The 18,646-nt window shown below is 37.4% G+C and overlaps 2 protein-coding genes across 14 annotated transcripts in view; one reads left to right on the top strand and one right to left on the bottom strand.

Moving 5' to 3' along the window:
- LOC134814037 (rootletin-like) overlaps positions 1-18,646 on the bottom strand; it is a 140,242-nt gene that overhangs the window by 73,674 nt on the left and 47,922 nt on the right. The window contains exon 1 of one of the 7 annotated variants that reach the window (XM_063822015.1): positions 3,117-3,138. The exons of 4 other annotated variants lie outside the window; for them this stretch is intronic. The gene's annotated coding sequence lies outside the window, so the exon portion shown is untranslated. Of the gene's footprint in view, positions 1-3,116; positions 3,139-18,646 lie in introns of those variants that run through there. 2 more of the 7 variants (XM_063822018.1, XM_063822022.1) reach the window with 2 other exon arrangements.
- The window catches only part of LOC134814040 (protein Hook homolog 3-like), a 32,874-nt gene that overhangs the window by 469 nt on the left and 13,759 nt on the right, over positions 1-18,646 (top strand). For 4 of the 7 annotated variants that reach the window (XM_063822027.1, XM_063822026.1, XM_063822029.1 and 1 more), the window contains exons 3-15: positions 91-209; positions 414-512; positions 703-777; positions 1,573-1,718; positions 2,326-2,440; positions 2,612-2,723; positions 3,645-3,757; positions 4,983-5,066; positions 5,317-5,425; positions 5,621-5,725; positions 5,853-6,103; positions 7,698-7,767; positions 8,110-8,261. In XM_063822027.1, the coding sequence (XP_063678097.1) occupies positions 91-209; positions 414-512; positions 703-777; positions 1,573-1,718; positions 2,326-2,440; positions 2,612-2,723; positions 3,645-3,757; positions 4,983-5,066; positions 5,317-5,425; positions 5,621-5,725; positions 5,853-6,103; positions 7,698-7,767; positions 8,110-8,261 (1,550 nt within the window). The remainder of the gene's footprint in view (positions 1-90; positions 210-413; positions 513-702; positions 778-1,572; positions 1,719-2,325; positions 2,441-2,611; positions 2,724-3,644; positions 3,758-4,982; positions 5,067-5,316; positions 5,426-5,620; positions 5,726-5,852; positions 6,104-7,697; positions 7,768-8,109; positions 8,262-18,646) is intronic. The other 3 variants (XM_063822031.1, XM_063822030.1, XM_063822032.1) reach the window with 1 other exon arrangement.

The following is an 18,646-nucleotide window of genomic DNA, read 5'->3' as shown; positions in this document are numbered from 1 at the left end:
CAGTTGAATACAAGGTCTAGAATTTGAATTCTGGACTGTGCATTATAAATAATTGATAATTATTAGAATGCTTATTGAGTTTGTTCCCAGGTCGGTTATTGCAGCTCGTATTGGGGTGTGCAGTTCACTGTGATGAGAAGGAAGAGTACATCAAGAAGATTATGGGACTTGAGGAGCATGTTCAAACTGGCGTCATGCAGTGCATTCAGGTGAGGAATGTGAAGAATGCGCATTGTGACTTATTGTTTATATTCTGTATTGCAATTATCTCAACATTCAGTCCACTTAATTTTTGTAAATTATTTGTGGAAATTATTGCCATAAACTTGGTTTGAATTTATAGTCTTGTGACCTATGTTACCGTGTTTGATTGGATCATTGAAAAAATCTCCTCACATGACGATATTTTGCAGGAGTTGATGGAGTATGAAATGCCTCGAAACATGGGTAATATGGACTACGAGAAAAAGTTAGAACTTTCGAATAATGAATTAGAAAGTTCCCAAAGAGAGGTAAGAAATTAAATATCTGTTTGTAGTTGAATATTCTTCAGTAATTTAAGGAGAAAAACTATAGATCAATTCGATTTAGTCTAAATTACTGGTTTTACTCTTTATAATATAAATTATTGAGAACTGATTGTATATTCTTCATTTTCAAGATTGTCGAATTATTTGAGACTTATCTTATAACTTATAACAGGATTATGATTATGAGGGATATGAATCATATGAGAATAATTCTTATGACGAACACGAACAAATCGACCTTGAGAAAGTATGAGATTTGTTGCAAGAAAATCATTTACACACATTCTTGGCCTTTCAGTCTCGTTTGGGCGCATAGAATGAGAAAACTTATCTTCAACTTGGGATGTAGATATTATTTACGTGTAGAATCTTACTCTCTGGGAATCTCTAATCTGAATTCATATTTTTTGGATTTTGCATCAATAACTTATTTTTGGGAATAAAGCCCATCTTTACTATATAATAGAGCTCAGGTTCGATTGATATGAGTTGGGCTATCAATATTTTGTAGTATAAGTCGGTTTCATATTGTATGTAAACACTGTCTCATAAATATGTTATCATGAAGATATAATTAGGTTTAATTAAAACAGTGAAATTTTGGTATTTCACTGTATCATGCATGGTGGTTAGCTAAGCATGTCTCCTTATATTTTAAACAGCCGAGTTTGGGATCGAGTTTTGGGAACTGTCAGTCCAAACTCAAGCAGCTATTTCTCGTTTTTTGTTTGGTTTGGAAATGAACCTTTTATAAATCAAAATTGATAATATTACCCACATTGATCATCACTCCATCAATATTGGTACAGTATTTAACTCAATTGTAAAGAATGAAACTTGAATCAAGCACGCCACTTCTCATGTACCGTGGAGAGATAATTGTAACCCAAACTGAAATCCTATGCTCTTCCAAACAAAGAGGGGTCTAAGCGGGGACATTGTGCACCTACTAGTACTGTTAAAAATTGTAGATACGAATATATTGTTCCGAAACAGCAGTGAGCGTGTCACTTGAAACAGCAAGTAACTTTTCCTTGTACAGGTAGAGGAATTCAGGCAGAAGATCCATGATCTTGAGATCCAGATACAGATCTTACAGGAATCAAACGATACTTTACACGACGAAAATGAGCGGTTGGAACTTAAATGTAAAACCGATCAGAGTTCCATGAGCCATATAATTCAGAGGTGAGAATTTTTATGATTGTTTTTGGAATTGTTCTCAGATTTTCAAAACAAGTATCCAACAAATTCTCTGCTGCATAATCCCTCTAAATTTTTCACTTACGTGAAAGCTTGTCCATGTTTGACTGTGGACAAGAATCTTCAATAAAATAATAAATTTCTTAGTATTATCCTAATGTCAGTATTATCCTCAGGGTGTCAATAAGGTACATCAGATTTCATAGATTTCATAGATTCATAGATTTTAAGACAGATTTTAAGACAGATTTTAAGACAGATTTTAAGACAGGTTTTAAGACAGATTTTGGCTATTTTTTATAGAAAGATCAGATTTTCAGATTTTTCGACAAAGAAATCAAAAATTGCTTGAAACAGGCCAAAAAGGGTAAAAAACAGAATTTTCGCCATACCTTTTTTCCAAAATCGGAAATATTCATAGATTTCATAGATTTCATAGATTTCATAGATTTCGTAGATTTCATAGATTTCATAGATTTCATAGATTTCATAGATTTCATAGATTTCAAAGATTTCATAGATTTCATAGATTTCATAGATTTATTATTTCTTAGTATTATCCTTATTATTAATACTATTATCCTTATTTCAGTCAAGGTCCAAACGAACAAGGAAATGTCTCACAGCTTATTGAGGATTTCCACGCAGAGCGGTACCAACTTGAACTTGCCAGGGATGATTACAAGATCAAATGTGAATCTTTTGAGGTGAGGAAATGCTAATAGTAATAATATGAGTGTTGAGTATCATGTTGCTCTTGGTCGTATTTGAAATATATCGTTATACTGATTCAGAAGAAATTCAGCAGGACTGTAACTTTACTGACTTTAAAAACATTTTTTAATGACTACTCATGTCTAATAACTCTTCACTTTCAGTCAGAGATAACAGAATTAACAGAGAGATGTATGGAGTTGCAAGAACAAGCTGCTAACAGCAAACGTCTCAAAGATGAAGTTGATGAGCTCAAATACAGACTTACTAACACAGGTCAGCGATAAGGATTATTACTGTCAATTTGAATTACAGTATTAATGCTTTTCATACGAAGTTACAACGAAGTCTTCATGTTATGTATCCTGGGTTTGGACAGGATATGCCCGTTTAAAATATTTCCATTACGTTCCATTACATAATACTCAATAAATGTAATAGATTTGTAGTGTGTAATTAATTTAAATTAATGTTATCAATATAATGTATATATATATAAGCTCCAATACAGACTTATTTACACAGGTCAGTGATAAGGATTACTTAAACTTTGAATTACAGTATTAATGCTTTTCATGCAAACAAGTGAAAACGAATCTTTTACATGTCATGTATCCTGGTTTTGGACAGGATATGCCCGCTTAAAATACTTCCATCGCGTTACATTACATAATTTTCTCAATAAATGTAATAGATTTGTAGTGTTGTAATTAGTTTATCGGTATATTACTATGATTTACGTATTGTGTTTACTGAAAAATTGAAGTCTGAAGACTGTAGCTCTGGTAGTTCGGCCACTTGAAATTGGTGTATCATATTGCAAGACGGTAAATTCAAATCGGTCCTTTACTTCTTAATATATATAGTGGGTGTCCAGTGTAGAATGCTTTATGCAATGCATATCCATGTGAATTTTTTGTGTCACTATTTTCGGGTGGATCTGATTTATGGGACATGGCTCCTGCGGTTAAGAAAACCTAATCTGTGCGATTTTTAGTGTCTGAACTCTTACACAAGTTATTGCACAATTTCAAGTATCGTTGTAATGTTGTATATTTTATGCTGTAGGGACTGTTCATATTATGTGTGGTTTTAACCGACATTCAATTCGGACGAATTTATTTCATTAACTCTCTGATTACTAATTAATTACTAATTAATTACTAATTAATTACTAATAGTCCTCTAATTTTGCAGCGAAGTTAGAAGTTCAACTAGAGAGTTACAAGAAGAAGATCGAGGAAATCCCGGATCTTCGTAATCAGATCAGAACTCTGGAGTCTCAGATTGATAGTTACGTTATGGAAAAGGTAAATTAGCTGTTTTCTTTAATATTAGTTGTTTTGTTTACTTTTTGTAATGTTTTGTGTTTAAAACGTTTGGCTACGATCTGAAATTTCCACATGATTCAATGTGATATCTAATAATTGTCAATTGTGTCATAAATGTCTATTTGTGACAGGGACAAAAGGAAATCGCGGTATCGCGAATTTTGGCCAAAATAATCGCGAAATCCTTTTGTCCCTGATTTGTGAGCGTGTTATGAGTGTAACAAAGTTCCAAGCCGCTTGATCTACATTTGACTTTAATTTCCTGGAAAAGCTATTTTCATCTTTTTCCATTCTTAATGCAATATCGAGCATAAATGAAAGCCTAATTTTAAAATATTGAGCTCCACAAACCAAGAAAATGTAAACTTATCATCAATAACCTCTCCCAAAATCAACACTAAATTAAAAACCCTGAGCTCATTCTACAGCAAACTTGAGACTTGATACCCTTGACGCATGTCACTTGTGGCAGGGCACTATTGTCTCAAACACTAAAGACTTGCTCTATTATTACCACTCTGATTAAGTTATACAGTAGTGGAGTGTGTAGTAAGTCACAGAATACGGGACTTTATAATAACAAATAAATCCCTTTTGTTGTTACAATGAAAACGGAAAAATATAAATATAAATATAAAAAATGAGCAGTTTGTTACAATATCAGGTCTGAAGATATTCACATAACATTATTGAATAATTACTCTGTCTACACACATAATCCAAGATACAACACGTTATCCCACACTTCACACAAACAGCCACCCACCACTGCTTGCTGCTCCTTTTAAATCTAAACCACCACTCCCGACATCTTGGCATGAGAATCTACTTGTCAATGTGCTCGATTGTTCTATTTAAATGTCTTTATTATAATAGCCGTGCAGAACAGCAGATACGGGTTATATTTCCAGTGATGGATATTTAACCAGGGTCCAGTCTCGTCATTTTATGATAAGCGTATTGGGTTGAACGGAGATAAGCGACAGTGTTTAAATTTTGAGGGGTTTGGTTAATAAAGTTAACTCGTGGGTTTAAGTTTGGAACCACATACGTAGAGGAACATTTTAGCCACATCATTCACGAAGTTGGCAATTCGTTTTTATATATGATCATCGTGCGGTGTGTGGTTGACAAATCTATACTTATATGATAGAATCTAACGCTCAATCTTCTACCGTTATAAAATGAGCATTTCCCCCCACAGGTGTCGTTAGAGGATGAGAATAAGAGGCACACTCTGTACAAGAACCAGCTGGAGAAATACAAAGTTGACATCAGGAGATTACAGGTTTGTCAAAAGCGGACGTTAGTCTGGTGATGTATCTGCTAAATCCGTTTCTTTTTTCACGCCGGAAGTGGTATTGTTGAGTGGGAACCAGCTTTTTTTGACGAAAGGCTGAAGCCCCCCGTTAAGGCTAAGCATGTGGTAGTACGAACTATGAACAATACGGAATTCTGTTTCACTAGTGTTGGTCTGAATTATATTTACCGCTTGCTTTCAAGTCTTGGTTTTAGATTTTGTAGTTATTTCTTATCAGGAAGAGTTGTTATCAGAGACGAAACGAGCTGATAAATTCTCGATAGAAGCTGAAAAGTACAAAGCTAAGTGCGAAGCCACAGAGAACGATAACTTCAACTTATTACAAGGTCTGTTCAAGCTGGCGTCTTAAACTTTATTATCAGCGAAATATACACCTTGAAGATTATTATTTCCTCAATTACTCAACTACCCCGGCCTTACCAAACCATTTTGTTACACTTTCTAATAGTTAATACCATTACCAATGTATTGAAACAGTATTACCTCTGAGAGTTTCTAAGATTCAAATATCTATCTTTCAGAGCGATCGAGTCTCAAGGAAGCAGTAGAGAACATGCAATACAGTAACAACCGTGACAATAGTTTGGGTGGTACAAACAGCTTCATTGAGCAAAACAACCATTCTGGTTAGTTCCTGTATCTTTAGTTTTAAACTATTTTCTTAGCTTTTCACAAAGTTTACCACTTTTTAGTGACACCATTGTATTGTACTCCCGTTGGACATTAATCAATAATGATTAGCGTTCTTGTCAGGATCAGTGCCGCCTCAAACAAAGGAAATGATAGCGCGACTCCAGAAGGACAACGAGAACTTAAAAATGCAGGTACTCGAAAAAGGAATAACTGACACTGATCTGGAGTTGCTGAGAGACGAACTAAAAGACAGCAAGGAGTACCAACAGAAAGTACAGGAGGATCTGAGAGTAGCTAATCAGAAGATAGCCATGATGGAGAGCGATATCAAGATAGGATCTGGAAACACTGCTACTCCCACACGCACTCAGGTACTATACACGTACTCAGGTACACGTACTCAGGTACACGTACTCAGGTACACTTACTCAGGTACACGTACTCAGGTACACGTACTCAAGTACACGTACTCAGGTACACGTACTCAGGTACACGTACTCAGGTACACGTACTCAGGTACACGTACTCAGGTACACGTACTCAGGTACACGTACTCAGGTACACGTACTCAGGTACACGTACTCAGGTACACGTACTCAGGTACACGTACTCAGGTACACGTACTCAGGTACACGTACTCAGGTACACGTACTCAGGTACACGTACTCAGGTACACGTACTCAGGTACACGTACTCAGGTACTCAGGTACACGTACTCAGGTACACGTACTCAGGTACACGTACTCAGGTACACGTACTCAGGTACACGTACTCAGGTACACGTACTCAGGTACACGTACTCAGGTACACGTACTCAGGTACACGTACTCAGGTACACGTACTCAGGTACACGTACTCAGGTACACGTACTCAGGTACACGTACTCAGGTACACGTACTCAGGTACACGTACTCAGGTACACGTACTCAGGTACACGTACTCAGGTACACGTACTCAGGTACACGTACTCAGGTACACGTACTCAGGTACATGTTTATTATCTGGCAGGTTGGAGGAGGAGGGGATCATTATCTTTCAAAGGTTTCAGAATTGTAATAACGATATTATTTTTCATTTAAGTGTTTCATGAAATAAAGATCATGTGAATGTCGTGCTGAGCAACTTTGAACACAAGGAAATATCGAACAATTTGGTTCATATTAAAGTAATGTTACTTCAATGGTTTAACCTAGCTAAATCGATTCTCGTGTAGAATTCTAATCTTTCTGTGCCTATGTGAACACAAAGGCGCTTTCCTGAGTGAAAATGATGAAACGACGTCTTGCAGTCTCCGAAAGTTGACTTACCGTGACACTGCCAATACTTTTTGGCTCTTTGTGTTTTCACTATCATTAAACAATACATCGCCAAATACTTTGAGATGTCTTAATATAACTCAGATACAGATTATTTACAATGCACGTTAGACATCTGGTGAACGCTATACCAGGTCATAAAATAGTTATAGCTAAAGTTGCTTCTAATGATAGTGATATTTTTAAGTGGATTCGATTGAAGAGCGACTATTTGAAACCCCACACCATGACTTTTAGCTAGCACGGAGAAATTCAAATAAATATTTTCCCGCCATTAGCAAATACAGGAGCTTTTCTTAATTTTAGAGACAATATTGTGTGATTACTGAACATTCCAGACCTAAATGGTTTATTTAAAGCCCTTTTATTACGGGATAATGGCATTTAGTTACATCACCATACTTATAGAAATTTGTAGAACTGATAGCTAATTTCATACGATTCTTTATATGCTATATTATTATATTAATAATGATTAAATAATCACGATTATACTAAGTATGTTTAACAAATACTGGGTTAGTCCTCCCCCTTTCTTTTCTTAAATATAAAATTAAAATAATCCAAAAACTCACGCATATACAGTATTCATTATGTTTATATTATTATTCATTGTGTTTATATTATCTAATCTAAATGATTCCCACAGGAGCTGATACAACTGCAGGACAATCTGGTCAGTGAGAAATCCAAACATCGGGATACAGTAGAAATGTTAGGTTAGTAAAGTTATAGTAACCTGTTGTGTTGCGTTGCTAGGTTACTGAATACACAAACTGTGTATTTACTATAGTTTCCTGGCTTGCTTTGATGATCGTTTAGTTAAATCATTTGTAGTTGTACCTATGAAACAGACAAATCGGGTTGTAAACATCGGTTTAAACCTTAATACGTGCCTTACATTTGTATGGTTACATATGTAATATCATTCAAGCGTTTCCAATTTCCAATCCATCATACTATTCCCCATTTAACCTTTATTTGCTTCCCCCATACATAACATACACTAATCTTAATCGCTCCTTAAGTTGTCCTATCTCTATCAAAACTCCCCGCCTCAGAAAAGAAGAATAACCGTATAAAGGAGCTGGAACCCCGGGTAAAATCAGCCGCTGAAGCTATCAACAGTCTGAAGGACATCATCAAGAAGAAGGATGACGAGATCAAGACCCAAGAGGAGAAATATAAACGATTCCTGGGCAAGGCTAAACAGGTTAGTCGTGTATAATGACGTTATTATATTTTATTACATAATTATTAGCTCCGTTCAATATTATATTAGATCTGTTGTTCACACGGTTATTACACTGTAGTGTAGACTGGATGTTTAGAAGTCAACTAAGTGAGCCTTGCTTTAGTATTTCATGTCAGAAGGTGCTATATTTTACCGTTTAACTCTTATGTTTACACTTAGGGTGATTCATGGAATATAACATTGTTCACTGAAATTAGGTTGAGATTCAGTATTCATTGTGGGTGCCTAGAAATTGAGGATTTGGTATGATCACTGGGAGAGTTTCAGGCTGTTTTAGAACTTAGATGAATTGGGTATTGAACAGTTGCCCCGTACCTGATTCATGTAGGTGACTTAGAAAACGTTCCTCTCGTGGTTTTATTTGTAGGAAGAACATCAAATAGTTAAATACCTCCACAGTCCACGTAATATCTTTGTTTCAAAATTCAAATATTCTGTAAAAAGAGTGTGTGCAGTGATTATATTGACTAGAGAGACTAAAATAATTATTACCTATTTAATTCGCGTTTTTGACACCACTTGGGAGTCCAAATTTTGGTCACTAAAATTCTTATTCCTTGGCCATTTTTTAATTTTTTCATGCTGATTTGAAAAGCATAAAAGCATTTGACCCAGTCAAAAAAGTTTCAGTTGTATATCTTTTACGGTTTTTGCGGAAAGTCGCATTAAAGTTGATGCCGTGCCCCGTGGTGTCAGTAAAATGGCACGGATCCATATATATTTAAACTATTTTCACAACTACAATTAAATACATTTATTGAGGTATGATCCCGAGCCTCAAAGCTATGAAAAATGACAAGGCTGCAGGCCAAACGCCCAGCAGTGAAGAAGCAGAGAAAAAGATAAAGAAGCCCTCAGAAAAAGGTACTGTTAAAATAAAAAAACCTATACTAAAGATTAAAGATGTTTCTAAAGATGTTTCTAAAGATGTTTCTAAAGATGTTTCTAAGATTTTTCTAAAGATTTTTCTAAAGATTCTAAAGCCCCCCTAAAGAAAAGTGCCATTAACCCAAAAACAGTCCCCAAGTTTAATCTCAAAGGGCTGTGTTGTCGGTGTAAAAGTGATAACATGGCCTATGAGTCCATTTCTTGTCAGATATGTAAAGACGTTTTCCACGCATGTTGTAAGGATAAGGCTGGCACACTTATGCCCACGTCTATTTGTTCACGGACTTTCCTGACGAATATTTTGCCAGTAATTCACAAACACGGTAATACATATTCTCAAAGATATGGTGACTTTGGCTGGACATGTCCTAACTGTAAGAAAGCTCTCCTTGCAAAAACTGCTGTTAAAACTGCGGACTCAACTTGCAATACAAGCATGGACAGCACCAAGAGTGTGGCTAGCACCAAGAGTGTGGCTAGCACTGAAAGTGGGACTACTACCACTACTGATACAACTTCAAGCAATGGAGATGAGAAGGCATTGATTGAAACTTTGAGCAATTTTAAAGTAAGTTTACTGTCAAGTGTAGAAGAACTTATTTCCATCAAACTTAAATCACACATAGATTCTTTGCTCACAGAAGTACCAAATCTTACACGAAGATCCAGCACCCCTAGTAGTGCATCATCTATCCCTAGTAGTGCATCAGCCCTAGCCCTGCAAACACCTAGTTCTTTAATTGCTTCCCCAATGAAGACTACCAGTTCACTTTCATCTTCAAAGAGCTACAGTGCTGCGTTGTCTCCTGAATCGGCTATAGATAGCTCCACTAGTATAACTGCTACTGAGAACTACATAGAACTAACCAAGAAGGAAACTCCTATGCAAAAACTTCCCTCTGGCAATATCCATAATAATTCTCCTGATAATCATGTTATCGTCCTCAATGTAGAAGCTAGTAATACTAATCTTGAGGAAGCAGGGAAGCTAGCTAGTAAAGCCCTTGGTACAATACCCATGATCTTCTTGACCCCTAAACCAAAGACAGGCAAAATTGTTATCTCCTTCCCTTCAGAAGAAGATAGAGAGGATGGGAAAATAGCCCTCGCAAACTCATCAGCTGTAACTTCGTCCAAAATCACTGTTAATGATGCAAAGAAAATGTTCCCGAAAGTCACAGTTACGAATATCCCAAACAACTTAATCTCCCACATTGTCTCTGAAAATCTATCAGTTCCTGGATTTCGAGAAAAGGTTAAAACCTTTATGGAATTGAAGCTTCTGGAAAAGAATCAATATGTTAAAGATTTGGTGACTAAGCATGATAGAACATTTAAAGTTGTGTATGTCAATTATGGAAGAGACTACACTACTGTTGGGATTAAAGTGCCTCCTGACATAAGGCATTTCCTGTTAAACAATCAGTCCATTTACATAGGAAATTCCAGATGTAAAGTAGTTGATAGATTTGATCTTAAGCAGTGCTTCCGATGTCAGAAACTGGGACACATTTCATCTCAGTGCAACGAAACTGATGTTATTTGCATGTATTGTAGTGCATCACACATAACACGGGCTTGTCCCTACAAAGAGGTCAGAAGAAGTCACAGATGCACCAACTGCTCACACTCCACCTATGAATCATACAGAGAATCTTGTAACACCCATCACTCTGGTGCTGAAAACTGTCCCATAATAATGCTGGAGAAAGAGAGTCTTAGACAAAGAACAGAGTACTCAAAAAACATGTGAAGACTACGCTTCTCAACCTAAATGTCGGACTGTTTAACACGAGGTCACTATGTAATAAAACTGCACAAGTATTTGAGCAACTGTCTGACTCCAATATCAATGCCTGTTTCCTGACAGAAACTTGGCTACGTAAGGGAGATACGTCAAAAATAGCGGAAATTAAAGACCTAGGCTATAATATTGTTCACCAATCTAGAGCTGGTAGAGGAGGTGGTGTCGCTATTGCCTTTAAGAAAGATCTTAGCTTCAATAAACGCCCTACAAAGACCCATAAATCCTTTGAACATGTTGAGAGTGTGCTGAAGTCAAGTTCCAATGACCTTCTTCGTTTCTGCTGTGTCTATCGATCTTGTACGGCTAAAATGTCCAAAATGACAGACTTTTTACGGGAATTTGATGAATATCTTGACAGTCTAACTCACCTTCCAGGTAGACTGATCATTGCTGGAGACTTCAATATCCATGTCGAAGACCTCACTGATCCTGATACGATAAATTTTATCCATCTCATATCAAACTATGGCCTCATCCAGCATATTTCCAGTTCAACACACATCGGGGGTGGAATCTTAGACCTTGTTCTTACTAGAAGCAATGCGTGTGATATGTTGAACATAAAAGATATAGATGTAGCTAAAACAGTAACAACATCAGATCACTACTTCGTAAATTTCTCTATTGCCTTTCCTCACCACAAAGGAAGCAACAAAGAAGATATGGTGGGCAGAAAGATATCAGATATAGACATAAATCTTTTTAAGGAGGATCTGTTGCTATCTGACATAAATGACCCCAACAAGTTTATTGACTGCAACTCTGCCACGGAACTCTATAACAAAGAACTTCGCAGAATTCTTGATAAACATGCTCCCCTTATCTGTTTTAGCATTAATCCTGATCAAAGCAAGTGGGTGGACACAAAATGTCAAACTGCCAGAAGGAAACGAAGAAAAGCTGAACGTGACAACAGGAGACTTAAAACTGCAGATTCAAAATTAGACTATAAAAAAGCTGTTAAGCATGCCGAGGCAGTTATAAACACCACTAGACAGCTATACTATGAAAATCGTCTGCAAAGCTGTGAGGACAATAAAAAAGATACCTACAAAATAGTCAATCAGCTGATGGATCGGGACATATCTAAAAACTTGAAGCCTAATAACAAACCTGCTGAAACTCTATGTGAGGAGATGAAAGAGTTTTTCAATGATAAAGTGGAAAAGATTTACTCTGCCATTAACAATGATACTGCAGCTGACATTCTTCTTGACCACTCTGAACCATTTCAAGGTGAAGCCTGGAGCCAAAAACTTCTAATGCAGTGTTTTAATGAAGTTAAACCAATTGTGTCATTTATTATCAATGACTCACTTGTCACTGGAAAATTTCCGTCAGTCCTAAAGAGTGCTCTTGTCAGACCAGCCATCAAAGATGATAAAGGAGATGTCAATAGCTTCAACAACTATAGACCGATTAGTAACTTACCTTTCCTCTCGAAACTCATTGAAAAGAGCGTCCAGAAACAGATGACCAAACATCTTGACTATCACAATCTTCATGCTGAGCATCAAAGTGGTTATAGGTCAAATCATAGCTGCGAAACTGCGACCCTTACCATCTACAATGATCTTCTTTGTATCAGTGACATGAAAAGTAAGGTTATCCTCCTCCTTTTGGATCTCAGTGCTGCTTTTGATACTGTAAATCATCACTTGCTCCTAAAAAAACTAAAAAAGGACTTTGGTTTTGAAGGTACTGTTCTCGAATGGTTTACATCATACCTTAATAACAGATCCTTCACAGTAACTATTGATAATTCAAGATCAAAGAGATGCTTCCTTAGAATTGGAGTCCCGCAAGGTTCAATTCTAGGTCCAATTCTGTTTATACTTTACACAAAGGAGCTCAATCAGATCGCAAAGAGACATGGATTTAACATCCACATGTACGCAGATGACACTCAACTGTACATTGAGTTTAACCCACTATTTCGAGATCTCTCAACAATCGAAGAGAGAATAACAAATTGTTTTGAAGATATTAAGACCTGGATGACCCAAAATAAACTCAAACTGAACCAAAACAAAACAGAAGCTCTTGTAGTACAGACCAAGAACAGTTACTCTTCATGTCCAGTCGATTCAATACAACTTGACAATGCAGCTGACCCTGTGGATGCATCCCGCACAGTGAAAAGTTTAGGTGTCCTATTTGATCAATGCCTAACATTTGAAGACCAAATAAATTCAATTATCAGTTGCTGCAACATCCATCTGAGAAACCTTCGAGTTATAGGCTCAAAGCTTAACTATGATCTAAAAAGACAGCTCATTCACTGCTTGATCTTTTCAAAACTAGACTACTGCAATGGACTCTTATACGGTTTACCTGATCTTCTAATAAAGAAACTCCAGAAGGTACAAAATTCCTGTGTTCGATTCTTGTTTGGTTGGAAAGCTATCAAAAAATGGGACAGTGTCACTCCATTCCTGAAAAAAGCCCATTTTCTTCCGATACGACAACGAATAGAGTATAAGATTGCTCTAACCGTGTTCAAATGCGTTAACAACATAGCGTCGGAGTATATCATCAAATGTATTGACATCAAAAGTCAACCTGTACGTGTACTAAGAACTGACTATTTCCTCCTAAATGTTCCTCCTATTTCAAACTATAGTAAAACCGAGAGAAGTTTCAGCTACTGCGGACCCTCTGTTTGGAATAAGCTTCCTTATCAATTGAGAACACTAACCGATATCGTCTTATTTAAAAAGAAACTAAAAACTCATCTCTTTGAAAACGTATTTGTATAAGTATCATGTATTACCTTTCTCATAAAATCCATACTTCATAAAAATAAGTTCTTATGTACATGTTACTCATGAGTCGCTTTAGATGGTTTGAACTGAATCTTTGGGTTTTGAGTTCTTTATGGCTATAAAGCGATGTATAAATTCCTACTTATTATTATTATTATATACATATATCGTCTCGCTTTATATATAGTAAGATATTAAATCGCTCGATTTCGTTAATCAACCTGAAACACAAGGTAATATTAAGAAATATAGTATCAATATATTTTCGTCTCCATCGTGTGGTTAATTAAAAAACGATGTCGGATTTGACACATCTTAATCTTTACGAGCACCTAGTGGTAACGCTGGAGGGCTTTGAGACACGAATAATTGCACCTAAGGATAGGGGTGTAATCTGTAAAGTTATCTTGTTAACTCTGATTGTTTAAAATGCACCAACATTCACAGGATACAAACTATTCATATATATTAACCGTTCCTGATTCATGTGATTCACAATAGGAAATATTCGGGGTCCGGACTCTAGGGCGTAAGACTCTAGGGCGTAAGACTCTAGGGTCTTAGGGTTAGGGTTAGGGTTAGGGTTAGGGTTTGGGTTTGGGTTAGGGTTAGGGTTAGGGTTAGGATAAGGGTTAGGGTTAGGGTTAGGGTGATGGTTAGGGTTAGGGCGCCGCCCTAAAGTCTCACGCCCTAGAGTCTTACGCCCTAGAGTCCCGGACCCGATCCAGGAGATATGCGCGAATTATTTATCACAACTGTCCACGATCGAAGACAGAGAATTAGAAGCAGAGAGAGCAAAACATTTGCGGATTCGTAGATGAACATCAATAATCGATATATCCGTATACGAATACGTTAAAATGTAACGGAGACTCTGTGTTAGAGGACATTGTTAACTAAAATCAGGCTGAACCTTCGAATTTAGTATTCATAGTGGGTCCCTAGAAATTGAGAATTTGGTATGATCACTGGGGAGAGTGTTTAGATTTATTTCGTTGATCAACCTTAAACACAAGGTAATATTAAGAAATATGGTATCTTAATGTGTTCGGTACGTGATACCGATTGATTTACTTCTTATATCAATCTTATTTATCTTTTGGAGCTCTTAGCGGCAACGCTGGAGGGCTTTAGACACGAACAATCGTACTTAAGGGGGGGGGGGGTCCACCCTGATTTTTTTGTGAAACTTGGTTTCGAGATAGCAGTTGACCAACAAACTAGGACCGGTGACCGAACTTTTGAGGGGGTCCCGGACCCCAACCGCCAAACGGTGCCCGCGGGGCAGCCACGCCCATATTTGGTCCAAATTAGGCCCAATTTAGCCAAATACCCTCAACATGCCCAAAACCCAGATTTCAGGTGCTTTACTTGTAGCTAGTGGTCCCCTGAACTCGTATATGAATTTTCATCAAGATTGGACAAAAAATGACTGAGTTATGAGCCAAAAACCATATGCCCATATTTGGGTATACGCACAAAATTTGGTCGATTTTGGCCCATAAATTGGTCAAGTATCAATATTTTTGAATGAAACCAACTTTATATGGAAGGTAAGCCTATACTACACATTCTCTATGATTATCAGCTCAGTATCTACGTAACTGTGGATTCTGTGTTCAAATAATCGCAAAAAATGAACAAAATTGCCCATATCTCAGTTCGCGATATTTGCGAAACTGATTTCGTTCAAAACAATAGAACTCAATAGGGTTTCAATATTTTTACATGAAATTTTCAGAATCAACGTAGAATCGCATTTCGACCTTAAGTTTTAATATGGAATTTTGAGTTAGGCCTTTAAAAAAATTTGGCGGCTAAATTCTGAAATTTGCCGGGCATTTTTCAGAATTTGGCCGCATGGCTGCCCCGCGGGCACCGTTTGGCGGTTGGGGTCCGGGACCCCCTCAAAAGTTCGGTCACCGGTCCTAGTTTGTTGGTCAACTGCTATCTCGAAACCAAGTTTCACAACAAAATCAGGGTGAACCCCCCCCCCCCCCCCCCCCCCCCCCCCCCTTAAGGATCGGGGTGTAAAGTCATTTTGTAAACTTCAATCGTTCGAAATGCACCAACACTCAACAGGTTACAAAACTATTAAACCCTATAATTGAGGATTTGGTATGAGCACTAGGGAGAGTGTTTAGATTTATTGGGGTTTGAACAGTTGCCCTGTACCCAATTCACGGTCTTGACTCGTTCCTCTCCTAGTTTTATTTGTAGGAAGAACATCAAATAGTTAAATACCTCCACGCAATACGTTTTTTGTTTAAAAAGAGTGTGTGGAGTGAATATATTGATATTGAATCGCTCGATTTCGCTCATCAACCTTAAACACAAGGTAATATTAAGAAATATAGTATAACTATATTTGCGTCTCCGCCCCATATTCATTGTATCGGTTGCTTACGTCTCTCTTAAGCAACAAATCTTTTGGAGCTCTTAGCCGAAACGCTGAAGGGCTTGGAGACAATTAGTGCAGTTAGGTTCTTGGAATCGGGGTGGTAAAGTTATCTTGTCTGATCGCTTGAATTTTCCCCTATAGGTTACAAAACTGTGTAACCGTACCCAATACACGTATTTGACAATAGGAAATATTCTATTCGTGGTATCTGCACTGTAGTATAATAGTAAATCTACTCTAATAAAGTAATAAAGGTATTTATTAAAGGTATTTATTTAGAAAGGTATTTATTGAGTCACTTTAAAAGGTGTTATGCTTGTAGGATTTTTGGATTTAGGATAGTTTATACCAAAAATGGAGTAGAATTTAAGTGAACAGTGATACGTTTAAATTCACTCAGCCTTCACGTTAAACGATCCACTTGGATGTACTGAAACCTGGATTCTGTGATTAGTGATAACTTTAAAGAGTCGTTTTTATTTAACTCTTTACAAGAAATTGTTTCCGAAATAACCTGGAAATAACATCCTAGAATATAGATGTGGATTCTGGTGGTGAGGTGAGACATATTTGTTTACTTTAAGCAAATTATGGGTTAATTATAGGTTAATTATGGGTTAATTATAGGTTAATTATGGGTTAATTATGTTAATTACGTGTTCAGCAAAATTCAGAGGTGATGCACATTTTGGTAACTTAATGCATGTTTTTTGAAACGCTTGTAACTCTTGTTACCACACTATGGAGGTCACGGGTTCAGCACAACTCAGGGGTAATCTCGTTTTAACACTTTTATTGGCGGATACACTGAAGCTCGCCTGACCACACTAAAAAATGTAACTTAACTTAAACTCAACCTAAAAACCATTATCATGTCTAAAAACCTTGGTCGGCCAGCTCAACCATTCTCAACTACATACAACGTGTGTGTGTGATACTCTCGAACATTCCCTAGTGTTTACACGTTGAGAAGTTGAGAGATGTCCCAGTACAATTAGTCAGCCCCCTGATTCTGCATGCTGGGACATGTTGACACTTACAACACCCTCTAAACCCTCTAAATACTCTAATAATCTAATACTCTAATACTCTAAATACTAGAACTTATTTATAAGCCTGGAGCAAGCTCTCCAGTGTTGGATCAGATAGACTGATGACATGCATGCTGATGGTAATTATTTATTGTGCAATTCAGATGGATGGTGGCGGATTGGAGGTGTGGTATGGTAGAGCAGATTGTTTTATATGAGAATTATTAACTTTGATCTGCAAGATGATTAAGATTTGTGAGATTTGAGCTGGTATGTCAGTTATGGAATTCAAATTAATACTCAATAATTGGTATTTTCCAGTCAGCCATCTTTTGTCTGGGAACATCATAATCCATAATATCACGTTGTATGTGACCAACATTTAGCACTTCAATGTGTGGAAATATGTACATAGTAACTTGTTGTTAACGTGCAGGAGCATGCCTGATGCCTTTAGAGACAGGTATAAGTGTAGAATTCCTAGAATAGTTCACTGGGGAATGTGCGGGGAACTAAAATGTGTTGAGTGTCTACATGACTTTTAAACTTTTTAGGTTGTTGTGAATGTTTGTTCAATTTTTGCTGTATAGTAATGAACATTTGACTGCAAGACCCATAACTCTCAAAATAACACTGGAATAGATATAGTCAAAAGAGTGTGTGTGTGTGTGTGTGTGTGTGTGTGTGTGTGTGTGTGTGTGTGTGTGTGTGTGTGTGTGTGTGTGTGTGTGTGTGTGTGTGTGTGTGTGTGTGTGTGTGTGTGTGTGTGTGTGTGTGTGTGTGTGTGTGTGTGTGTGTGTGTGTGTGTGTGTGTGTGTGTGTGTGTGTGTGTGTGTGTGTGTGTGTGTGTGTGTGTGTGTGTGTGTGTGTGTGTGTGTGTGTGTGTGTGTGTGTGTGTGTGTGTGTGTGTGTGTGTGTGTGTGTGTGTGTGTGTGTGTGTGTGTGTGTGTGTGTGTGTGTGTGTGTGTGTGTGTGTGTGTGTGTGTGTGTGTGTGTGTGTGTGTGTGTGTGTGTGTGTGTGTGTGTGTGTGTGTGTGTGTGTGTGTGTGTGTGTGTGTGTGTGTGTGTGTGTGTGTGTGTGTGTGTGTGTGTGTGTGTGTGTGTGTGTGTGTGTGTGTGTGTGTGTGTGTGTGTGTGTGTGTGTGTGTGTGTGTGTGTGTGTGTGTGTGTGTGTGTGTGTGTGTGTGTGTGTGTGTGTGTGTGTGTGTGTGTGTGTGTGTGTGTGTGTGTGGGTGTGTGTGTGTGTGTGTGTGGGTGTGTGTGTGTAATAAAGCAAGAGTGTGGCTTCGAAAAAGAAATTTGGTCCATAGTAAGGGGAAAAGTGGTCGATTTAAGGGTTCCGTTGGATTTGAATGTTCACAAGGATTTCTCAACGGAATATGGTAGTTAGGACCCCTACGAACATAATTAGACTTGTTGCCAATTTTGTATCTCAACAGAAACACCACTTT

The sequence above is a fragment of the Bolinopsis microptera genome, chromosome 4 (assembly GCF_026151205.1).
Source record: "Bolinopsis microptera isolate Bmic1 chromosome 4, MBARI_Bmic_1.0, whole genome shotgun sequence".
Classification (NCBI taxonomy): domain Eukaryota; kingdom Metazoa; phylum Ctenophora; class Tentaculata; order Lobata; family Bolinopsidae; genus Bolinopsis; species Bolinopsis microptera.
The sequence above is the reverse complement of the archived record's forward strand: the minus strand, read 5'-3'. Positions and strand labels throughout refer to the sequence as shown.